The 23,186-nt window shown below is 46.5% G+C and overlaps 9 protein-coding genes across 14 annotated transcripts in view; 6 read left to right on the forward strand and 3 right to left on the reverse strand.

Moving 5' to 3' along the window:
- Positions 1-20: 20 nt before the first annotated feature.
- Positions 21-813, reverse strand: H257_13817. Of its 2 annotated transcripts, XM_009841483.1 has the most exons (3): positions 521-813; positions 240-459; positions 21-174 (listed from the first exon to the last, which is right to left on the reverse strand). In XM_009841483.1, the coding sequence occupies exons 1-3, from the start codon at positions 803-805 to the stop codon at positions 95-97; spliced, it is 585 nt and encodes a 194-aa protein (XP_009839785.1). In that variant the 5' UTR covers positions 806-813; the 3' UTR covers positions 21-94. The 2 variants fall into 2 exon arrangements, with proteins under 2 accessions (XP_009839785.1, XP_009839784.1); XM_009841482.1 differs by having other exon boundaries at positions 21-459.
- A 2,782-nt stretch (positions 814-3,595) lies between these two features.
- On the forward strand, positions 3,596-3,941 carry H257_13818 (hypothetical protein; the record flags this gene model as incomplete). Its single annotated transcript, XM_009841484.1, has 2 exons — positions 3,596-3,794; positions 3,868-3,941. The coding sequence occupies 2 exons, from the start codon at positions 3,596-3,598 to the stop codon at positions 3,939-3,941; spliced, it is 273 nt and encodes a 90-aa protein (XP_009839786.1).
- A 3,423-nt stretch (positions 3,942-7,364) lies between these two features.
- On the forward strand, positions 7,365-8,052 carry H257_13819 (hypothetical protein; the record flags this gene model as incomplete). Its single annotated transcript, XM_009841485.1, has 5 exons — positions 7,365-7,469; positions 7,549-7,577; positions 7,629-7,698; positions 7,753-7,902; positions 7,972-8,052. The coding sequence occupies 5 exons, from the start codon at positions 7,365-7,367 to the stop codon at positions 8,050-8,052; spliced, it is 435 nt and encodes a 144-aa protein (XP_009839787.1).
- Positions 8,053-9,093: 1,041 nt separating this feature from the next.
- H257_13820 (hypothetical protein) lies at positions 9,094-9,756 on the reverse strand (the record flags this gene model as incomplete). Its single annotated transcript, XM_009841486.1, has 1 exon — positions 9,094-9,756. One exon carries the CDS (start codon positions 9,754-9,756, stop codon positions 9,094-9,096), a length of 663 nt encoding a protein of 220 aa, XP_009839788.1.
- Positions 9,757-10,235: 479 nt separating this feature from the next.
- On the forward strand, positions 10,236-12,479 carry H257_13821 (hypothetical protein). 4 transcript variants are annotated; one of them, XM_009841487.1, is made up of 9 exons: positions 10,236-10,369; positions 10,469-10,499; positions 10,551-10,857; positions 10,901-11,068; positions 11,481-11,502; positions 11,555-11,593; positions 11,697-11,767; positions 11,928-12,002; positions 12,092-12,479. In XM_009841487.1, exons 1-9 carry the CDS (start codon positions 10,282-10,284, stop codon positions 12,404-12,406), a joined length of 1,116 nt encoding a protein of 371 aa, XP_009839789.1. In that variant the 5' UTR covers positions 10,236-10,281; the 3' UTR covers positions 12,407-12,479. The 4 variants fall into 4 exon arrangements, with proteins under 4 accessions (XP_009839789.1, XP_009839791.1, XP_009839792.1 ...); XM_009841489.1 differs by having other exon boundaries at positions 10,236-10,499; XM_009841490.1 differs by lacking the exons at positions 11,928-12,002; positions 12,092-12,479 and having other exon boundaries at positions 10,236-10,499; positions 10,901-11,502; positions 11,697-11,803.
- A 2,150-nt stretch (positions 12,480-14,629) lies between these two features.
- On the forward strand, positions 14,630-16,931 carry H257_13822 (hypothetical protein). Its single transcript, XM_009841491.1, has one exon. The coding sequence runs from the start codon at positions 15,934-15,936 to the stop codon at positions 16,285-16,287; it is 354 nt and encodes a 117-aa protein (XP_009839793.1). The 5' UTR covers positions 14,630-15,933; the 3' UTR covers positions 16,288-16,931.
- A 705-nt stretch (positions 16,932-17,636) lies between these two features.
- H257_13823 lies at positions 17,637-18,418 on the reverse strand. Of its 2 annotated transcripts, XM_009841492.1 has the most exons (3): positions 18,180-18,418; positions 17,933-18,124; positions 17,637-17,889 (listed from the first exon to the last, which is right to left on the reverse strand). In XM_009841492.1, exons 1-3 carry the CDS (start codon positions 18,400-18,402, stop codon positions 17,777-17,779), a joined length of 528 nt encoding a protein of 175 aa, XP_009839794.1. In that variant the 5' UTR covers positions 18,403-18,418; the 3' UTR covers positions 17,637-17,776. The 2 variants fall into 2 exon arrangements, with proteins under 2 accessions (XP_009839794.1, XP_009839795.1); XM_009841493.1 differs by having other exon boundaries at positions 17,637-18,124.
- Positions 18,419-18,467: 49 nt separating this feature from the next.
- Positions 18,468-19,407, forward strand: H257_13824 (hypothetical protein). The gene is made up of 2 exons (XM_009841494.1): positions 18,468-19,043; positions 19,110-19,407. Exons 1-2 carry the CDS (start codon positions 18,569-18,571, stop codon positions 19,265-19,267), a joined length of 633 nt encoding a protein of 210 aa, XP_009839796.1. The 5' UTR covers positions 18,468-18,568; the 3' UTR covers positions 19,268-19,407.
- Positions 19,408-22,912: 3,505 nt separating this feature from the next.
- Positions 22,913-23,186, forward strand: part of H257_13825 (hypothetical protein) — a gene marked incomplete at its 5' end in the record, with an annotated part of 4,172 nt that continues 3,898 nt past the window's right edge. Inside the window, one exon of the mRNA XM_009841495.1 lies at positions 22,913-23,166. Within this exon, the coding sequence (XP_009839797.1) occupies positions 22,913-23,166 (254 nt within the window). The remainder of the gene's footprint in view (positions 23,167-23,186) is intronic.

The raw sequence follows: 23,186 nt of genomic DNA on the forward strand, positions 1-23,186 counted from the left end.
GGAATATAACATGTCAATAATCGTAGAGTATCGCTCGACTTGAACCATACATTAATTAATACTAGTATACTGTACCTAACGTTCTCCTATCGTACTATTCGCAATGCTGCCGGCAAAAGTTGCCGTGGCGCTCGAATCCTGGTCGATTGCATCCGACCGCAAGACATCGCTTGCCTACACAGGGTAGGAGAAGTATATGAGACTTCACTTCTGCCGATCAAGTGGTCAACAATGTCTACCTCCTCCATGAGCCCAGCAATGGCCATACCGAAGCGCCGTTTTGAGGCAGTGGGGGGTCTGGCAGGGCTTGCCGCCGCCGTGGCTCCAGCACAATCCCCGAGCTTTGGTTCGGTTTGTGCAGCCCTCCTTCGTGCACGACTTGGACCCCCCGTGCGCCCAGCACAGGCCGTCGTGCTTAGCCCCGTTTTGACACGACGTCATCACACATCGCACGCCCCCCTGTGCAACAATATGAGTATCAAGTTAAGTTGGAGTCAGCATGGGTATCATATCACCATACCCCGTGTCCAATGCATCTTTTCCGGCTGGCGATGAAGTGGCCGCAGCCATGCACTTCACAGTGTCGACTCCTGGACGACGGCACCGGGCGTAGCAGTACCAGGTCCTCTTTGGGGCACAGGTCCAATGTGGAAAGCGGTCGCGGACAACCCGACGTTGTTGTTGAAAGCGCGGCGACGACGATGGCAGTGCCGTTATTGTTCATGATAAAGTCAATGGACGATTTCGGGTTTTGCAGCCACAACGGTTGGACGAGCAGCAGGGTCGTGGTGGTTGTACCAGTCATGATAGGGCAAATTCCAAAGTGACTGAAGTACTTCAGACAAGTTGCGGGGTCGTCACATAATCGCGACACGGTTGTCCTATCCGCACGCACGAGGTTGACGTTAGGGGTCACCTATTGGTAGTGACGTTTCGATGGCAAATTCGGTATCTGATCAGGGTCACTTCACCCTTTCGAAGTTTACTGGACAAGGTGAATGCTGAATTCGTGTGCACTGCTGGTCAAACTGGGACAGTAGCAATCATCCCTAGGGGACTGCCTTGCCCCATATGTAGTAAAGGACATTAAACTATATAGGAACGTAGCCCCTTTTGCTGGAAAACAACGATTGCCGCCGTGTATTTTTTTGTTTTTCAACGTGGTTTTTTGTGACGGTCACAATACATGTGCTACAGTAGGATATACTTCTTGGTATATATAGGTTCATGGTATTTGCAGGTTAACCTAACGCAGCACACGAGTGTCCAAGTAGTAGTCAAAGTCAACGATGCCATATCATTATCTTAACTAGCACAAGGACATGAACTTGTTCGGCTCTCGACCGACGAGTTCCCCCCTGCATAACGCTCTACCACGAATCGTCACGATTGCAAGTCAAGGTTACCCAACCTGTCTTAACTTTGTAGTTCACGAAAAATGATGGGGGGGAATAACGACAATCGAAATTCGAAACAAAACACCCACGCGTGATGTCAAACCAGCATGAACCAACGCCGAAGAGTATGTCCCAGTGACTGGGGACATTTAATCACCCACATCAATCCTGAAAGCACCTGGTCAACGTCCACGCCGGTCATCGGTGTGGCGAAGCTGACAGCCAACGTGAAGTTGACCCTCAAAATGGGGGGGTGAAAGTTCAAACTATACGCAAGTAAACTTGGTGCACTCAGGGCTTAGATTGTAGCAATACTCAGTGTCAGCAGATGATAGAGGCATCCGCCCTTGGTGGTAGCAGATGGATGAGGCATCCCCCCTTGATTGCGAAAGGGAAGGACATAGGGGCATTAAGTGTTTTAATTGTTCAACGCCGAAGGGACATGGTTTCTGTGTTCGCAGCTAGCTAGCTAGCTCTATGTGAATACACTGCGACGAATATATTCTAGCGTCCGTTTATTTTGACATGGTGTAATTTGTCGCAATACGACGAGAAATGATCATGACATTAGTACCTGGCCAGTGTCAATATACGGAATGGATGGCAATTCGATTTCGAATGGTGTCGGGCGCGCGATGGGAGATCATCTTGCAACTTTGCAACAGAAAAATCGAAACTTGAACTCAGAAGTGTTGTCACTAGGCCTGTATATCCATACTTTAATCAAATGATATATGGTCTACCCTACCGCCCCCAAAGTGTGGAGTATACTTTAATCAAGTGCGAGGGGTGTACCCTAACTCACCCTGGATTTGTCCAAGGTAAGTACTTACTGTTAGTGTAGTACTGTGCACCCACACTTGAACTGATTTTCGTTGCAGAAACACGCGAGGATTTAGAATTGGTGGTTGTTAATTGCTACTACTCCTGGAGTACATACAGTACCTACAGTACAGTACATGTACCACGTAGTACTCCGGAGTAATGTTGGATGCTTTAGAGAGCTCTCCCTCAGATGTAAGACTAATGTTGTCGGGGGGAGGGTGGTTGCTAATAAGGCAGCCACACCTCATTAGGGTGATTGTATCACGTTAGTCCCATCCTTACGTACCACAAACGATTCGAATTCGAATGTGCCGTTGTAACGTTCAATGTCAGACACTTTTCAACTTTTCAGTTGGAGTTTTTGTTGCATTGGGCAATTGTATCGACGTATTACGGTGTAGGCGAAAAGTCCAGACCAGATCTTGGCCGTTCATGGTAACAACAATTCACTGCCAACAACCTTGCCACAGTAGGAGAAACTTGTTTTACCCTAAGTCATCTCGCGAGTCAGGATACTAGGTGATGTGGAGCTCAATGATGGGAATGCTGGTGTATTATGAGCAAGTACACGGATTCGTGTAGACCTCAAGGTTAGATTCGGGCTCTTTATATTTCAAGCATTGCGGTAGCATTAGTACGTTACTAGTACTAGAGACTGGAGATAGTCGGATCACACTGTATAAGTACAGTAGTACGGTGGCAATGGTATTGTTATGTCAAGTAGTAAGTACACTGTACTACATAGCAAATCCAAGTCGTCGTGATTGCACATTTGCCGCGCTCAGTGAGTTGGATATAATTTGAATTTTGAGTCGCCTTGGTACCAACAACATGGATGATGATGATGTTTAGCATTCGAAATCGAAGGTTGAAGCTGTCGACTGGGGTGAGTACTGTCCAACCGTCGTATTGCGTCTTAAAAACTATGTTGTGATAGGTTACTGTAGACAGAAAACACGTAATTACGGAGCATGATGTCTTGTGTGCGTTAGATGATCGTCTGTCCTCAATCAATTCGACGATGCGTCACATCTCCATCCATTCTGGTGGCTCGTCCTGTCATGAATCATCGCCCCAACCACAGTTTATGCATGTCGAACGTTGTCACAACTTTCGCCAAGTCCATTCACAAAGTTACCACTCAAGTTTTTATACTTCCCCTGGACAACTGCAATCCCAACTCCAACCCCCACCGTCAAGTTGTACAAGACGTTCATATTGTGACACATAAGTAACCTGAGCGCTATAGCCACACGATATAATATAGGACAGTTTGATGATGGGATAGCTGTGTACCTGTCTACATGACCGTGATGACGGGATGAATATGAGATGAACGTTGCTCGTCGTTCACTTCACTTTTTGAAATCGCCATGTCTATCGCGCTCGACAACTTGGGCTTTTCCGCCGCCAAAGCATCGATCCAGTATATCCTCAACCCCACCACAGCCATCACTTCACTGCCAACGCCAGACAACCTCCACAGCGTTGGGACATTGTCTCCCCCAAACCGCCGTCAGTGCCAAGTCGTTGGATGTGTCCACTTCATTGCCAGTCGAAATCGATGCATTGGTCATGGAGTAAGTTGATATCCCTTTGACGAACGACCACAAGATCATCATCATCGCATCGGTTTCTTGGGTAGGGGGGAGTACGGTGCAAAATGAAGCATTGTCCAAGTGGAGCCAAACACCGTGGACTGTGTTGGAGTCATGGTAAGCCTTTAACGGTTGCTAGTTGTCGAGCCCTGGGACACCGTTTGACGCCCTCTTAGGGGGATTTAAGCATTGCACTGTCGACGGTTGCACCAATCGAACAAAAGCGAGGGGGTTATGCTGGAGCCATGGAGGGGGGAAGCCATGCCAGACACCAGAGTGCACCAAAACAGCACTTCGATATGGACACTGTTGGGCTCATGGGGGAGGTAACGATAATGTACTACCATTCGCGAGTAATATTTTTGTAATCCTCTTCAATGCACTTTAGGCAAACGATGCAAGCAAGTCGGATGCAATCGACCAGGTTATGCGCGGTATGACCAATTCTGCCGAGAGCATTGCGTTTAGTATAGGAGTACATTGTAGTTAATAAGTAGATCGAGTCACGTAAGTACTTGTATCGTGCACTAGCTAACGTTAGGTAGGTAGCACGCATGTCAATGGTGATGGCAGTTGTACTGGTAGACTTTTTGTACTCCTGTGTGTCGCAAGTTACCTCTGGTGAAATGTCATGTTGAGTGAAGCGACGCATCATTTGAGGAATGGATGGTGCACCAATCTGTCTGATCAAGCACTTGGACTTCCAAGCGTACAACTGACGATAGCAATAAGTCAGACTAGTATTCCATGTGACTGGAGGATTACGTCAAATCCACAACACATGCATCGCACTTGGATCCAGTTTGGTTGTACACTAGGACCTAGCGTTGATTCAACGTCGACGGAATATAATATTCGATTCATTTGAGCTGGTAGCAACGTATTCAGTGGCAGGTCAACGAATCAGTCGTGTCAGATTCCGCGTTTCGCTGGGCAAATCGACCACGCGATTTGGAGCTTGATCACTTTAGGGCTCGTTTCCTATGTAATAGGAAACCATTCCTGTCAAAGCTTACATGCCCACAGCAATTTGCATCCGTACAGCGAAATCACTCTATTTGATATGTACTGCCGTCCCCAACACTGTTGCCACCTCGAGTTCGTAACCTTATTGGAAACGAGCCCTAAAGTGATCAAACTCCAAATCACGTGGTCGATTTGCCCATGTAAACTCGGAATCGGACAAGACCGATTCGATGTTGACATGCCTCGTGTATTTTCTGTACGTGCACAAATACACGAGGCATGTCAACAACGAATCGGTCGTGTGAACGCTTAATTCTACCCGGACCCTAAATCACCCGTCCAAACCTGGCCGATACATACTGCAACGTTACTGTAAGCTCTGAACAATTTACTGCGGAGGCCTAGTACATAGAGTATCATCCCATGCACAATTCACGCAGCATAGAACATGCGCACCCAACCTTGATTCGAATTCGAATCGTGTAGACACTGTCCAGATCTGAATGATCTATTGATCAGCGACAACATGCATGGTGATGCCAAGGAATGCGAGATAGATGAAGGCAGGAACGTCTCCAGTAAATTAATAAAATTCCCTACATACTCATTCTGCCACTCAACTTCGATACTGCGCTGACGGCAAGACGTGATGGCTCACCATGGCCTCGTCAAACTCTGAGACACTGCGAGGTGTCATCTCCCAGGATTTCAAATTATCAATTTGTTTAAAATCACTTGTAAAACCATCACGTAGGGGGACTGGTCGATGGCATTTTCCTACGCAATGAGTCCAACCCGCCTCTTATTTCTACAGGTATACTACTTGGAAGCACATAGTTTTGGCCGACATACCCAAGTGGAATAACTTTCCACAGCTCATTAGCACAGGTGGCGGAACACGTCGAACCAGGGTCAACTCCACAATCAAAGCTCCTTCGGGTTCAATCAATCCAGCCGCTTATTAGAGCGAGGCCCTTCCTTGTTGACGGAGATTTGGGGATATTCCTTTAGCCGTTTCTGTTCGACGTTTCATTTCCACTGTCTTGAGTGAACGAGCACACACGTACAGTACTGTACAGTAGGCCCCCTGCGTCGAATTGTCACCCCAAAATATAGAGCACGAAAACTGTAAAGCAATTATCGACTAGTATCATGGTCACGTTCGGGAACGTGATTGGAGCCGCCACCCACTTCCTTCAAGTTGGCCACATCGCAGTTTTGACTACATTGTCTGGTGAGGAAGGCGGATGAATGAAAGCGTTTTGACGAAGAGAACACGTATCTCATGACTGCCTGTTGAAATCACTTTGTGGCAATAATATGTCAATCAAACTAACGTTATGCAACTTCCCAGTACTTTCAGAGCCTGGCATTCGAATTCGAATCGTAATGTGTCTGAGTTCCGACAACTCCATCGCAACAATTGCGTCAGCGAAATTTGCACACCTTTTCCCAATCGTGTGTCGAAAGCATGCAAGGTTCAACACCCTCACCTCGATAGATAGATCGAACGACAACAACAAGCGCCAATCAGTTTGGTTCGAACCCCCGGGTCTTTCCCCTTTGTCCTCATGTGGCAATATGAGCTCCATGAAGCATACAGTATTTACATTACAAAGAGCGTCTTCGAAAAATTCGCAACGACTTGGTCGTAATGATGGCCTGTATCTGAGCTGAATATTCATTTGCAAGTCTTATTGACTTCTTGAGTGGGCTGCTATGAATTGGCTTATAGAGTAGACTAGCGATTGTGGAGACCATAAGGGTATAAAGTGAACTACTTCGTTCCAAGGCTACCATACACTGTACTCGTGATAACGTTATACCAGTAACGCTACTGAATCCCTTGCGCAAGAAGTCCTAAAACTTCAACACTATGAAAGTCAATTGCTACTGTATTTCAGCTCACGCTTTGGATGCGAAATTGTAGCGTTACTTTATTGCAATGTGCCGTAGTATCTGGTTAACGTTTCTCGAAATTCTCCGATGGTCCAATGCGGACTTAGGGTTACTACGGTGCTGTCTTGTCATGTCGGTTTTGGTTATTGATATCGGATATCATTTAAGCCATTGATACCAGCGATTTGATTTCGACATGGCGGTGTGATACTGTCGCTAAGGGATGCATCACTCGACGGGAGATGGTTTGTGAAGGTACTAATCTGGCACGTGCGACAATCGAATACCGAAGTACCACACTACTCCACTACTCGCCCCCGTCAACAACTATCAACATGACTGTCAACATACCCGCACACAAGCAGAAATGTCAAGGCTATAGTTGTAGAGACAGATATGACAGATGACAAGCAAAGCTATATATGTTGTAGTGTTGGTCTGAATTGTAGGACTAGGCGTTATGTTGGGTTGAACATGTCACTGAGTTATGACCCCCACATCCCCATGCAAGCAAGTGGGTGAGTGAGGGGTTCACATATATTCGAAAGGTCGCGATTTCGGTGCCTTCCATATGTAACCTCCGATGTTGATGGGATTCGTCGTTGGGAAGTGACGGGATTATACTGCCATCAAAGCTCCCGTCACTTGATCACTTTTGATTTTGCTATCATTCCCCACCATGTGCAACCACACCAAGTCCAAGAAGTCCTCCATTGCGTACATACTCAACGCCGACAGTGCGTCGTCACTCAAATCGGACACTCATTCCAGTCCTTCCCCAGTTGTAAACTATCCTGATACTACGATCAAAGACGCCAGGGGTCGCAGGGTATGTGACGCCCCAGGATGTACATACCTCGTAGCTAGTCGAGGGCGATGCATTGGTCATGGCGTAAGTCTTTCAATTCAACACCACGCCGTGCTAACTCCATCTTTTTTGCAGGGCGGCGTGCGGTGCAAAGCCCCCCACTGCACCAATGGAGCCAAACATAACGGGGCGTGCTGGGCACACGGTAGGTACCTCGTCCTCAAATGGATATTGTGTCCGACATTTGGGGTGGGCTTAGGCGGATCGAGGGGTTGTAAAGTGGACGGGTGTCAGAACCGAACGAAAGCTAGAGGGGTGTGCTGGAGCCATGGCGGGGGCAAGCGGTGTATGGTCCGCGACTGTTCCAAGACAGCGCTGCGATATGGGTATTGCTGGGCGCATGGCGGAGGTAGACGCGACTGGCTATACATACTCCGCATCGATGGACTTGATTCAATGTTTTGATTCTCGAGTGTAGGGAAACGGTGCCAAGTGGATGGTTGCAATCGACTGGGGCTTCAACGATACGCCAACTGTTGTGCTCGCCACTGGCACATAATTGTGTTATGACATTACTTTCGAGAACAGCTGATTTTTTCCTCAACGCCAACGCCAACGGGTCAGTTCAGCAAAACTGTAGTGTACAGCACATGCAGCCTGGTGGACAAGGAATACTACTGTAGTACTATAATAGCAGTCCTCTGGTTTGCCACTCGGTTGTTTACCATCTCGACATACGATGGCCGCACATTAAGTCTTATATCCCATGAATAAAAAAAGGAGAAAAGAAGTATCTACAAAGTTGCCTGGCTGGATGCCAGCTGTATTATGGAAAAATCATTCGATTTTGGATTCACTGTCATGTCCAAGACTTTAACGTGAACACAAACCTCCAAATCAGTTCATTTTACTTAACGTAAAAACCAATTTGAAGATAGCCATGTTTATCTTAAAGTATGTATGTGTCGGAGCATTGAAATTCTGTGTTTACAGTTAGGGTAAGCGGTTACAACAGGTTTCATATAAAATACTAGTACAATACAATAATTTATACAAGGGTATTGTTTTATAGAGCTAAATTATTTTTCTGTTGTGGTTCACTGAGTTTAACACTCGACAAAACCTCAGATTCAACCCAATGTGGCCCGTGTCGACTAGGGTACTTCAAACCCAATCTTGAATGACTGTTACCAATGGCTTCTACGCCGTTTTTGCATTTCATTCACGTGATGGAATGGTCAGCATTATATGACCAAAGTTTACAGTAACCTTTTGGTTGGCATCAGACGCACAAAATGTCAAAAAATGGAATATTTCGATATTGGCAAGTTTTCTTCAAAAACGGCCATTTTAAAATGCATTTTTTTGTGGCATGCAGAGCTGCTACAGTGTACACCAGTGATCTTTTACCCCTCTGTCCCTGCTTCCTTTGTCGAAAGCGTTCCAAACCTCTTTTCCTTGTAACTAGACCGTAAAATTGTTTCTTCCCATGCTGGATACAAGTCTGTTGTTTGCAAGATCAACGTAAACTCGTAAAGAGATTCAATCCATGGGCACAAGTATACGTTAATACGACAAATGTCTTCTTTGAAAAGTCCCATCAACGGCAGAGAAACGATCGCAGCGCAATGCGTCGCTGGCTGATTGTGCTGCCGGAATGGTGGGCGAGACGGGGATCGTTGTAAAACCAGTGAATCGCATCCAGCTGGTCGTGGTGGTTGATGCCGTCGACACTGCGCACCGTCGCAATCAGGTCGTGGACTGGAGGGGGCGGCACATCGCCCACGTCGAACACAGTCTTCTCGTCCAAGCCCTCGGGGGGGCTGTAGCGGGCAGGGTGACCGGGGATGGCCTTGGGCACTGGCTGAAACTCCGAGTCCAGACACCATTCGTGGGACAGAGGCAAGTTGTACGCCCGCGCCGCCACCGCCGTGATGCGCGCGTCCATCGCCACCAAGTGCTCCGAGAGAGTGTCGAACTGCACGGCATTCATCGCGACGGCGTCCCCGACCTCCTTTTGAAGAACTTCCAGCTTCGCAAGCAAAGATGAAGACTCGGCCGTCTTGGCCTTCTTGTTGGGGCGGGGGTTGCGATCGGTGTCGTCGTCGCTACTCTTGCCCCCCCCCTCGTCGTCCACTTGTTCGTCGTTCGTGCCCTCGTCGTCGTGTGAAGAAGGGGGCGGTTGAGTGGTGTCCTGAGCATGTTTCGCGGGAGTCATGATCGTCGTCGTGGTCGTGATTAACGCTGCGGTCGTGCGAAGCATGAAATCACGGAATGGCAAAGAGAAGGCACGTTGACTTGTGGCAGTTAGTGCAAATATCCGAAAACTCGGGAACCAACAGAAATCGGCAAAATCAAGTTTACAATTGGCTAGTGACGTCGTTGTCTTGTTTTGTCAAAATTCGATTTGAAATCAATCGAATTATTAATAGTAGTTGACAACAAACGGTTGACCAATCAAAACCCAGAGTTCTATTCAAGTTGGACAAATATCAGTATGTGCCTTAAATTAGTGTGATGGCAGTTTACTTACTACTAGTACGTAGTAGTAATACTTAGACCTACTACACCCCGAAGTGGTACTTGACCAAATTTTGGCTGAGACGGCATTACTACTCGTACGTAGTAATATCGCAGGAATACATTCGTTATGATACCAATTAACTCTAGAAGTCAATATTGGTGTCGTTTTTACTCTTTCATGTATTTAAAGAGGTTTTTTCATGCTTTTTGGTTGGCATGGCGCGGTAAAGCAATCGACTACGACCAGAACGCTACCGAGGCGATCATGGTGCATGGAAGTAGCAATGGCGGCAAGAAGAAGGCCAAGAAGGCCGCCAAGAGGAAACCGGTGAACCTCCAGCCGCAGTATCCGAGTAAGTTTCCTAAAGTAGTCCACGTCGACGACGGGGACTCGTCGGCCGTCGACGAGCATCACGAAGTGTCTCATGACATGTATCCTTCCAACCACGCAGAGTACGCGCAAGGCGACTTCCACATGCACAGGTATGTATATATGGTGTCCAAGTCATCTTGACGAGATTGTCCGTGTTGCAGCACATGCAGCGACGGCAAGTTTCGGCCGTCGGAAGTGATCGCCAAGGCCGCGGCCAACGGCGTCGTGTACATCTCGCTGACCGACCACGACACGATGGCGGGTGTCTCGGAAGCCATGGACATGGGTCGGTCGCTCGGGGTGTTTGTCTTGCCGGGCGTCGAAATCAGCGCCGAAGAGGCCGGAGCGGAGAACCTGCACATCCTCGGGTACTTTTGCCCAGGCACGGACTCGGTGGCGCTGGAAGCCAAGCTGCTCGCCATCCGTCAAGCGCGGCATAAGCGGGGCAAGGAAATGCTGCGCAAACTGGTACGTGTCACACATCGATTGCAACTGTGACAGAGTTGGGCAGGCGGAGATGGGGATTCACTTGAACTGGGACCGAGTGCTCGAGATCGCAGGCGAAGCCGCGCCCGGCCGACCGCACGTGGCGGAGGCTCTGGTTGAAGGCGGCCACGTGTCCAACTTTCGAGAAGCGTTCTCACGGTATCTCAGGAACGACGGCCCCGCCTATGCTGAGGTATTCATTCATCATCACACTATTTGTTGTCATACACTAATTATACGTCGTTGCTTGGGAGTTTACAAGTGTACTAGCCGATCGCACTGTTTGTTGTCATACACTAATTACATGTTGCTTGGTCGTGTGTCGTCCATTCTACAAACCGATCACACTATTTGTTGTCGTTTACCGATGACATGGTGATCCGTGCGAATATGTATGTACATTGTATGAACCGATCTCACACTATTTGTTGTCAATCACCGGTTACATGTTATATATCGAACACCGATCACATTAAGCGTTGTCATACACTATTACTCGTTGTTTACGAGAACTGGTCACACTAATTGCTGTATTATACCAGTACAAATTCCACATATTGATTGGTATTATTCTATAAATATAATAACTTGATGTGCTGACATAGGGCGAGCATTTCCCGCCTGAAGGTACCACGATTCGATTTTGCATATCGGAGAGGATGTGAACATGGGGTGGTAGATGCCATCCAAATGATTGACCAAGCCGGGGGGGTATCAGGTACAGACCAACCTGTATCGCATATCGAGTCATTGATTGATAATATTTTTCGGAATCAATGATATATATATGGATACTTTATTTAAATAATAAAAATGAATAGTGCTGGCGCATCCATGGTGTTGCAAGAACCCCCTGGCAATCGTTCCCACGTTGGCCGCTGCTGGCATCCACGTACGCATCCATCTGGAATAATAATATTCTTCGATTGAAACCCAAATATATATTTTTATATATGGACAAGAGAACGGCTATATATATATATATATTAATATATGGATATATGGACAAGAACAAGAGAAAACGGCTATATATATATATATATCGATTGTAGGGCATGGAAGTGTACCATGATACGGGCAAAATCGACCTCTACGGCAGCTTGGCAACCGAGTCCAATCTTCTCAGGGTATATACATTGTATACCGATTGTATATTTTTGTGATATACCTATATATATATATATATTTCTAGTAAACGCATTGGGTATACATGTAGTTGGGAGGATCAGACTTTCACGGGATCGACCCCATGACAGAGCACGCCCCCGGAGACATTCCGCTGCCTCGAAAGCATATTGATTTGTTTCTGGAGCTGTGCAAAACCAAGTGGCGGGTGCCGCTGGCGTCCAAAGTCGTCGAAATGTGCACAAGCGCCAACGAAGTGGAAAAGTCGACCATTTGGACAGAGCTGTTCCCTCTGGTTAAGGACACCGTCGACGCCTCGTACAGCGATACAGTTACCCTAACGCACACTGTGGACGGCCATTACACTGATATTGTCATCGCCAAGTGCATTATAGACAACGCGTAATATCACGATGCTGTGTGTGACAAAGTAAGAGCCTCGGGTGGGATGGTATCATACTACGGTAGTAAATTTGTGGTCGTACAGTTCGAGCTCGGGGTTTCGGGGTTTAGACGGCAATACAAAAGTTCTCCACACTATTGTGCTTTCGAGTGAAGTTTCGTGTTGTGGCGTGGTTTCTCGTTGGAATTTAAATCCAATTGATTGGCTACTTCAGATGAGCTCAACATTATTAGCCAATCAAAACCTTCTCAATGAAATTCAACCAATCAGATCGATTGTGGATCGGTTCCGTCGGCGCGATTCGATTGCACCCCCTCCCCAAATTTGTATCAAATCGACAATACTATCTGTACTGTACATGTAAATACTACGATGTATTGTAAAAATTCGTTATAAACTTCCGACGTTCGTGTGGTTTATCTAATCAATAATGAATCACGCTGGAGTTCTGATTGGTTGAAGATGTTTGTCCTTTCTGTGAGAACCAATCAAATCCATTCAAATTTGGAGTAGCCAATAGCGTCGATGATTCGTGATTCGAGTCGGCGGCGACATTTGATTCGACGGAGTCTGGAAATTTGTACCGAATCCGCAAATACAGTAAATCCGTTCGAAGTGGAATGAATGAATGGGGCACATGTATTTCAGAATGACCTAGCGAATCCACCTTCACGAATCAGGAATTGCAACCAATCGTCGATCAGTACAATTTGGCCCAGCCTATTATTAATATATACTCGAATATATTTTTTCTTTAAATATTTTTTAGAGGAATGTACTAGTATATTATATTACTATCAGGTATTTCTTTTGATATTAGTTTTTGACAGTCAAAAATAGGTGACAACCATATTCTTCGAATTACTCCTACGTATGGTGCACGTCATCAAAAACCTTCCAGCTGGCCAAATCCAAGTCTGGAGGTTATATTATTTAACCTATATTTTATGTAGTTAAACCTAAAAAACAAAATAAGTTAACGTTTTATCCCTTGAGAGGTACGTTAAAGGTCATATACCACCGGATACAGTATGATTTACGGATACTACTCTTTTACAAAGATCAAGATATATCTCAGTGGCCATCCCTGTCGTCAAATTCAATTCGCCCATGCAAAATACTGCTTGGTTAAGTGTCTATTTCTTGTCAACCAATTTAAATCTGAGACGTAGAATTTTATCACCAAGTTACAGTTAAGATATCTCGATTCTACGTCTCTACTTGCGAGAACTGAAAATGAAATAGCAGCAAGGAAATTTTGTGGAAAGTTGATAGATTATAGGTGACGTGCACCACATAGTACTTTAAAACAAATTTTCAAAATATTAATTGGGGAATTCGGGTGTGATCCAGACCCACCCTTAATAATATTATTAAAATCAAATTATATAAGAATATTATCTATTTTCAGAACTATATACTGTAATGAACTATATAGTGTAATAAATAGTAGTATATACCCATAAATGTTTTCGTTAGATATATTTATATTATAGAATATAAAGAATATACTGCATTTTCAAATACAAAATATTTAGAATATACATTTTTATAAATATAGTTAATAGAAAAGGCTCAGCATAGAAATTAATGAATAAATTAAGATCCCCTGAAAAGCCCATTCAAAATGTTCATGTTTGAATTTTATGCATGGAATAAGCTGACTTACTGTTATTAATAACAGTAAAAATTTAAATGTAAGTCGATTCTACGAGCCATGTGAATATTTCTACAAGCTGAGCGTAAGCTGCACCACGTTAATAATTCACCTTCAAACTGGCGCCGTGATTACATACCCTGTGCGATTAATTCAATCATATATTGGTAATTCGATTTCAAAATGGACTCGGACTGCCAATCGAATCGACGAAGCAAAATCGACGCAGTAATCGACGGACCAAAGTAGCCAATGAAGTTATCGAATCGAATAAACCCTTTCGACCAATAAAATTGTAGGCTTCTCCATTTCACAAAGAATTCAACATTGTATCTGACAGCATGCATAGAGCGTACATTTACGGTTAGTTCAAGTAAAACGACGTCTCGACCGATTCAGGTACTAGTGGATTTGTCGAATCTACAGTGGTAATAATAGGTCACGATGTAAGGTCAGTCACGCGCTAGTGTACATGTATGTTATGCAAAAAATGACCAACGAAAGTTGGCGTCATAACATGCCTACTACGGTAGGGCAGCCACTCACGACAAGGTCATTGAAATCAACTCCAGTGAATGAAATGAGTATGTTAAACTTGGATAGGTGGTGCATGCCTATGTATAGGGAAGATCACCCCAAGAGGATGTTGGTATCGCGGAGGATCTTGACTTCCACGGCCAGCGCCTGCATCTCGCGCTTCTCAGCGTTGATCACATGCATGTGGCCTTCTCGATCTTGCACCACGACGTGCAATTCCGAGTTCGACGACCCCGTCTCGGTCCTCGTGGTGTCTTCCATCTCAGTCACGATTCGCGGGCCAGTGGTCGCTGTGGAACGCTGAGATTCCTCGATGTCTTCTGTGGTTGACTTGCTGTCCCTATTCGCCCGGTGGGGGTGGGGGGACTTGGACTTGTATGTGGCGGCGGCCAGGGCGCGCATCACATGGGGCTGTTCCGGCAGCCCAAAGGAGGTCAAATGGCTTGCCAGGAACCAGCGAAGCGTGCACCAGGCGCGGATCTTCATGTCCACACACGTGCCCCCGTAGCCAGGCTTGTCGACCACGGCGCCTCGGATTTCGGACAAGATGGACGTGGAGTTGAACACAAGTTGGCGGCCGAGCGAGTTGCGGGCCAGAGATCGCCACAACTTTCGATTGACAATGTGGTCTAGCGCCAGGAGACCAGCCAAGTTGCCGATGACTCCCGCCGCGAGCGTAGGCAACGCCCGAACGTACCAGCTCTCAAAGAAGAAAACGTAGGTGGCGTCCAAGTTTTGGGTCGTCGAGTGCAAGTCGACGATCACCGAGTTGCCAAATTCGACGAACGCGTTCCTTTCAAACAGCAGCAGCACGCTCAGGTACATCCACGTGACTGAGCTAAAGTTAAGCCACCCCATGACCGTATTGGTGCCCGTGTACTGCGCCATGCTCACAAAGTGGCACATCCACTTGGCGGCTTTGAGCAGGAAGCAGTTGAGCCACAGCCACCGCACGGTCATAGACATGAGACGCAGCTCGATCCACAGGTCAAACCCGCTGTTGGCGTACCACCGATTGAGTATCCTGGAATAGATCATGCTGATCTCTTCATCCAAGAGCACTGTTAGCGTATAGAGCACGACAAAGATGTCGCTGTTGAAGCAAATGTCACTCAGGCCAATCGCGGTACAGGGCTGGCGGTACAGAGGGGGGGCGATCAACCGAAGGAGGCGTTGGGGCAGCGTTTGCTGGGTAAAGTCCATCCACTGGACGGTCTTTTGACTGGCAGCGTACACGCCAAAGAGAAGCAGGAGCGTTGAAAACCGAATATACAGGGCTGCAATTGGACCCCCTCGACGCTGAATAATGATCCCTAGCTCGTGACTGCCGCCCATAATGGCTTTGCTGGTTGTAATTTCAAGCGACTTGGCGTTTTCGTTGTACGTATACTCGATCACACAAGTGTCCAGCCCGAGCTCCGTGATAGGCACGCACCCCGAGCAAAACGCTTTCAAGAAGTACCGGTACATGAAGACGGATCCCGTCGTCACTTGGCCGGGCGGGGGGAGGACGAGGGGGGTCGTGAGGCGGAGGTCCGTGCTGTGCCGCCCTGGGGTGTACCCCATAGCCCGTAACTGCGTCTCGTTCATACCCTTGGTGGCTTGTCGTGCAGAGTTGGTGTCGCTAAACCAATGGGTGAGGGCGTTACCTCGAATGAACGTGACACTGTCCAGGACGTTTCCTAGCTGAACGGTCGTGGCGTTGAGGTCTTTAATCGGATACGTTTGGACCAACTGGCCACAGATGTCGTTGACACTGTCGTGAATGGGGTGCACAGTCGTGCCAAGCATGAACGTGTGGCTGCCTCGAGCTTGGATGTGCGCAAACGACGTGTTGACCATGAACCGGCCCACCTTGGACATGAGCGCAGGTGACTCATTGGACGGAAACGCATACTGATCCAACATGGCTTCGGGGGTGTTGAGGTCCAGCATGGGGGTGAGCAGGTGCTTGGCGTCCCCGACGTAGTCGATGATGGCCCAGTTGTTGCTGATCACGTCAATCACGAGCAGGACGAGGCACAGTTTGCCCAGCACCTGCTGGCCTCCAGCCTTGGACCACTGGTAAAGCTTGAACTTGGTGGCTTTGGCTGGCACGACGTTGGCCCAGTCCACCGGGAAAGATATGGACGCTGGTCGAGGGGTGCCTATCACGTCATCCTTGGATGCAACAACGATCATGTCCCACCAGTCAAATATATGAATGGTGTGGCTGTGGAGAAGAGTTGTTTCTCAAGCTATTTATACATAAGTTACCACTGGGCGTTTGTTTCCATCTTCGATAACGCCACCGAAAGTTCATGTTTTATTTATATATTTCATTTCAAAAGGCCACCGTTTTGGTGTACATACAGTACTCCGGAGTAGTACCGTCGTAGAAACTGCTTGCATTTCTTTGCATCCCTGTCAAAGCGATCCCTTTTACTTGACAGTGATTGTCAGTCCATGACAGTGCCCTAACGCGCCTAGTTATTAGCCCTTGTCGGTGGCAATTCATGGTTGCATCAAGCACTCATCGACGGAACACATGGCAAAAGTCCCATGTTAACCAAATTGTCTGACAATACTGGGGGAAATAGTGCCTTAATAGACGCCAGCATCTTGTGTCGTTGCAACGTGACATACTACGTAGTACAGTGTAACGTTATTGTCAATTTGATTCGAAATTGCTCAATCGACCAAATCCGCAGACGATCGATCGGCCAATCGAAACCTAGAACACTAATGAAGTAGCCAATCAAACCCACTCATCAACAATATTTGTGTGCTAGCATTAGTGTGAAGGGCAACACTCGTCACGTACTACAAAATTCAGTAAAGTTACAAAATATCGATCGATGCATTCGACGGAATGGCTGAAAGGACAATTCTACAGTAACTAACTAACGTTACTACTAGTACATAGTAATATAAGTAGTACACTTCCTACCGTAGATATCACCAGTACTGCTACGGATGAACAGTATTCATTTGACTATGGCTGTCTAGCCACACCCCTGTCATACTAATTAAAGTTGTACTATTGTGTACTATGGCGCAGTGCGTTTAGGTCGGTTTTGTTTTCGTGTGCACCAATATTCATTGGCCTTTTAGACTATTATTTCCTCTACCGCAATGCTCTTGCAACCATAATTCTATGCGGTATTACTGCATGGGAAGGTTCTAGAGGATCATCCCACTCAATGAAACAACATGCGATTGACAGAAGTGAGCGGAATATCGGCGATGGCAGGGGTATTGGCGTTGCGCTGGATGTCTAGCTCTTCCTTGGTCAATGTGACCGTGTATTGATCTATCACCACCAATGCATGAGTCGTTACCAAATTCACTCGTACCTCTAATCGTGTTGTACGAGTCGAGCGGTGCCGTGGAGATCCAGTTGATGGCGATGTAGAATACCACCAACGCCATCAGAGTCATCACGAGCATGGCGGGAACGGCGAGGGCCCAATACCGCGACGGGTAGTACGTGATGCCATAAGATGCAAGAATGGCGTCGGGGACGTACGCCCAGAGAAGATAGCACACTACATGGATTCTAAGGGTCAGAGCCGTGTACAGGCTGATGGGACTGCTGCTCACCAAAGATCGCAATTGATGCAATCCACCCCGCAAAGCCATATATTTCCATCTGCATTGCCGTAATGCGCTGGGTTTCCAGGAAGGACATGCTTGGCGGCATAGCGACGCCTTCCATGATCTCCGACATCTTTCTGTCTGCCTTTCGATGGCCCGTCATGTCTGTCGACGACTTGCGGCGGTTGCTTCCATTGCCACCATCGGCCGACGACCGTCGGCGGACCATGCTATTGCAAAATGCAACATCCGGATTTCATCCGGATTTGTTGCGTTGAGAGTGCAGGTTATGCTCCAAGACGGAACTTCTATATATTTTTTTATCGCATACTCAAATCCAGTCTAACGCACCATTCCCAAATCTTTCGAACCAAATTCAAAGTAGAGAAAGTAGGATGCGATGCCGAGAATGCATGGAAGAGTGCTGCTCTGGTGCGGCGCTGTTCGTGTGCAATGGGATCGACCTGGCGTGCGGCATGGCTCTCGTGGCATATGGTTCTTACCTCGGATTGAACCACTTTGCGCCGGAATGGCTGTTCGGCCCATTGCTCGCCCTCGGCGGCCTGCTCGTCTTGACAGCGCTCATGAGTTGGTGTGGATCTGCCAGTCGCAGTTGCACCTCCCTGCTTCTCGTGTCTTCCATGCTTCTGGTTCTTGTGGCCTTGTTTGAGCTCGTGCTGGCGATTGTCATCTTCACGCAGGGCACCGCCATTGAACACTTTCTTGAGGACCACCAAGCGCAGTTGCACCTCACCGACGACGAGCTTCGCGTGCTGGAGAAGAACAAGTTTATCCCCGCGTACATTCTCATCGGTTTGTTCGTCATGGAGGTGTTTCGCTACTGCTGCAGCTCGTACCTCCGCCGCTCGCGTACGTGTGATGGCGGAGTGTGAGACCTAAGGATGGTTATGGACATGATGGATATGGCATACGTAGGCCTGGAGAACAAGTACGCCTACATGAATCTGAAGAACCTCAAAGGCATGGAAGCCGAGCTGGTGCGAGACAGCCGCAAGCAGGACTTGTCCTCCAAGTACGAAAACCTCAAGGGCCACTACAAGGCCAAATATGCCGGCCAGCCCCTCGTCTCGTGAGTAAATCCCAAAAATGTATGTGTATATCCCAATATCCGCGACCTTTCGGTGTGTGGATAAACTAGTACTACTAACAGTAGTACTGGTGTATTTCAGAGAAAGTGAACGACAGACAATACAACCCATATATGTATCTAAGCAACTAACTTGCAATGAGGTTGTTCGACATACATACATCTCGACGTCTGGCAATCTTGGTGCACGCAAGTTGAATATCTTAAGAGGGTACTACTACTGTACATACCAGTAGTACGGAGGTAGTAATAAATACTAGTACTACTAACGTTCTGGCATGGCTGTACGAACCCAAGGAACTTCCATGGAAATTTGGAATTTTTCATATGGGTCATCATATTGCGTAGACTAAGCTTGGCGATGTCTGTGTAATGGCGGTGACTTTAACCACAGGGAACAACTCGTCCCAACGGTCGCTTCTGTATGTCGTTGGGGCTACTGTAGTGCCCATTTCGAGGACTTTGAGGTGGTACCCGCCTGTTGGTTTTGACATAACTCCTGTGCTTCCTAGTGTATCCTAGGGCGTGCTCGGTCATGGGACTGCACCAATATCACTGTGTACTGGTATACATCAATTTGCGTTAGTGCGCTTCGGTAGGCGCACAAATGGGTATTAGTACTAACTAACGCTAAGGGTAGTGAGCAGAACGGTTGACAAATATGTAGATTTTGCAGCTGCGCAATGGCCGTGGAGGTTATGAATGCCGTCATCCTTGTTGCGTCTTTTTTAAGCCATTCACGGTACTTGTCTGTAGATCACGGTATTTGGTCTGTATAGTAGATGCCAGTTAGTGTATTGCAATAGCAAGCATGGACATCTCGTTAATTAGAGGCTCTCAGAAGCACGGATGGTTAGAGTAAATGCAACGTAATCTAGTTTGGACTTGCCTCCTATGACTACCCTTCTGACTGGGATGAGCAACACTGCTCGTGAGCATTTTTTGTACCTTTCGAGGTCAACAGGAGGACAAATTGACCCTCCACGCCGCTTGAAATTCTCAGTTTCGTCCTCATCAACAGAACTCTAGCCAGGAAATAACCAAATTGCCCAATTTTTCATCCTCCAAATGCACCATTTAAAATACAGAGACCTCGAAAGGAGATAAAGTCCGAAAAAAATAGGGTGCGTCTAGTAACCGGAAATATTGCAATATTCAGGCCCAAAACGCCATTTTGGGGCTAAATTCAACAAATCTGATCAAAATTGAAACGTGTCTTGCTTGAAGAGTTTTAACCCAAATCCAATAATTCCACGTGGTCCAAAACGCCACATTACAAAATGGACCTTTTACCTCCATTTTGAAAATATCTTTTTGGCTTGTAGCTACGTAACAAGGAACGAATCTCGGCGAGCGCCCACGTGGCACGCCCATCGTTCATGCCGCCTTTCTGAATTGTTCCGAAGAAAAGCAGAATGACGCGTCTGGTAAAAAGTACGAATACACAAAATGACGTTTTCGTCGTTATTCAATACTTACTGATTGAGAGATTCACCACTTCACAAAATTCCATTTTACCCTCCAACTGTTACCAGATGTGCTATAATCCCATTTTGCGAGAAAATGGAATATTAGTTTTGAAATGTTACCAGACGCACCCTAAACCTATCCAGAAGTAGTAGTTTTTTCCGAAATAACCCCTGAAAATACCCGGTCGCGGTGGAGATGCTCTTCGAGTATAACTTCGTGCCGTGTCAACACGCCTGTTTTAGTGAGGATATACGTAGTATAGTTAGCAGAATTCTCGAAAGTTTCAAGGGACCACCAGTTCTTAGGAAAGAGGTGCAGCGCCCATGATCACGCTTGCCTCGAGTGAGGGAGGGGGCGAACTCCACGGTGGAACTGGCATCCCTGGAGGCTGCGGGAAATCGCGAAAACCGGTTTCGTCTGGACAAAACTCGCAAAACGTAATATAATTTTGAATGAAAAGTTGGACAAGTCTTAATTTAAAATGAATATAAAGTGTTTTCGAAATATAAACAGCCCAGTTTACATATTGTAAACTGAAAATTAATACTTTGACCTAAAAACACCTAACTAAACTTTGTCCAAATCCTTCCATTTTTTTTGTCCAAAGACCTGTCACCAAGTTCTCAACGAATATGTAATCAGATTCATGCATGAACTTCGTGCTGGCTCACGTGAAATCACACCTCGAACATTGAAGTTCGTCGGTTTCGTAAACCTTCAACCTAAGAAATCTCAAGCTAAACCTCCTTAAATTCATGTCGACTTGGCTCGTATAACAGTGTGCATTAACAGAAAAAGCAAGGTGAAATAGGCAATTTTGTATTCAGCGCAAGGTGAACCACCTTGCGAATTCCATAAATAATTCTGAAAGTTTCAATTTCAATTAAATATATCTTCAAATTTGTATTGTTGATTTTTATTTTTAATGTGCCTATCTGTTTTTGGAATTCGCAACGCAGGTCACCTTGCGAATTCAAAATTGTCCAATTTGTCCAATCAGATGCCATGAAATTACGAAATTCGCTGCGTGGATTCACCATGCCCTGTTACGATACAGTATATTATACAATTGTGATGGCGGTTGATGCAAGGAGCATATGAGATTACTACTAGTATGTAGGTTGCGTATGAGTACAAGATCATGCGATGTGATATTCAGGACTCGGTCAATCTGAACAGGTCTAGACTTCAGTAACATCACCACTTGCCTACTAACCCAATGAATGTGGTCATCCCTCATTCCACCATCCAGTCCGTGTCGGTGGCGTACACCTCCCTGCTGGTGTGATCACGTGCTTGCGCGGGCAGGTGGCGCAAGACGTCTCGCAAGTGCTGAAACCGCCACTTCAGCACTTGCGCCACCGCGTTGGCCCACCAGAGCCGTCATGGCATGGCCACCCAACCGAGCGCACAACATAATGTTAGCTGTAAGGGGAGAACCACATTGGATGTAGTCGGAGTGAACTCATCAGTACACAATTTTCCGGAGCAGCATCACACAAAGCTCTACAAAAATCAAGCGTCCAAACAGTTCAAAATTGTAATCTCCTCTGCCAGTGTTATAGCCAATCATGTGTAAAAAACGACGTGTGATGGACTCTGATTAGATATTAAAAAGGAGCAAGGTGGTTCACCTTGCGAATTCCATTAACAAGTCAACAATAAAATAATAAATTGATTTTACTAATTATTTTATTTTATTTGAAATTAATACTTAATTTTAACAGAGATTAAAATTAAACCACCTATTGTTCCGCATTTCTTTATATATTTTTATAAACTAATTTGTATTTATAACATATTTCACAAATAGAGATTATGCTCCTAGATTGTTAAATGAAAATGCCTTCACTGCCAAATAGAGTCAAAATTGGGTACGAATTTCAATATTGGTTAGTGTATCAATCGTGTCAGTTTACAAAACGTAAACATCTGTTTACATTTTGTTAACTACCAAAAGTAATTTATTTTCGTTTGAAGGCAACCTGTCGAATTGAAATACGGTTACGTTTGCGTGTTTTGTCCAGGCGAAACCGGTTTTCGCGATCTCCCGCAGGCTCCTGGTATAAATAGTTCGTTCGTCATTTCTACTGTGTAACCTCAACAACGGTCACTCCATTCATTCCTCAGCAAGACCAACGTTGCGGCCAAGGAACACGTGATGCGCGCCCCTCGGTCAGCGTCCATCTCGTCAGAGGTCGGCTGGGCGAACATCGTGCCAGCCAAAGCCACCAAGTTCAAGCTTTACCAGTGGTCCAAGGCTGGAGGCCAGCAGGTGCTGGGCAAACTGTGCCTCGTCCTGCTCGTGATTGACGTGATCAGCAACAACTGGGCCATCATCGACTACGTCGGGGACGCCAAGCACCTGCTCACCCCCATGCTGGACCTCAACACCCCCGAAGCCATGTTGGATCAGTATGCGTTTCCGTCCAATG

This window comes from Aphanomyces astaci (assembly GCF_000520075.1).
Source record: "Aphanomyces astaci strain APO3 unplaced genomic scaffold supercont1.51, whole genome shotgun sequence".
Taxonomy (NCBI): domain Eukaryota; phylum Oomycota; class Saprolegniomycetes; order Saprolegniales; family Verrucalvaceae; genus Aphanomyces; species Aphanomyces astaci.

Coding starts and splice junctions, on each gene's coding strand:
- H257_13817 (XM_009841483.1), bottom strand. CDS start 805: ATGACTGGTACAACCACCACGACCCTGCTGCTCGTCCAACCGTTGTGG. Junction 460..520: donor AAAGATGCATTGGACACGGG/GTATGGTGATAT, acceptor ATTGTTGCACAG/GGGGGCGTGCGATGTGTGAT. Junction 175..239: donor TTGCTGGGCTCATGGAGGAG/GTAGACATTGTT, acceptor TACCCTGTGTAG/GCAAGCGATGTCTTGCGGTC.
- H257_13821 (XM_009841489.1), top strand. CDS start 10,282: ATGGTGCATGGAAGTAGCAATGGCGGCAAGAAGAAGGCCAAGAAGGCC. Junction 10,500..10,550: donor GGCGACTTCCACATGCACAG/GTATGTATATAT, acceptor TCCGTGTTGCAG/CACATGCAGCGACGGCAAGT. Junction 12,003..12,091: donor CCGAGTCCAATCTTCTCAGG/GTATATACATTG, acceptor GTATACATGTAG/TTGGGAGGATCAGACTTTCA.
- H257_13822 (XM_009841491.1), top strand. CDS start 15,934: ATGGCTTTGCTGGTTGTAATTTCAAGCGACTTGGCGTTTTCGTTGTAC.
- H257_13823 (XM_009841493.1), bottom strand. CDS start 18,402: ATGGTCCGCCGACGGTCGTCGGCCGATGGTGGCAATGGAAGCAACCGC. Junction 18,125..18,179: donor TGCATCAATTGCGATCTTTG/GTGAGCAGCAGT, acceptor GAATCCATGTAG/TGTGCTATCTTCTCTGGGCG.
- H257_13824 (XM_009841494.1), top strand. CDS start 18,569: ATGCGATGCCGAGAATGCATGGAAGAGTGCTGCTCTGGTGCGGCGCTG. Junction 19,044..19,109: donor CTCGTACCTCCGCCGCTCGC/GTACGTGTGATG, acceptor TGGCATACGTAG/GCCTGGAGAACAAGTACGCC.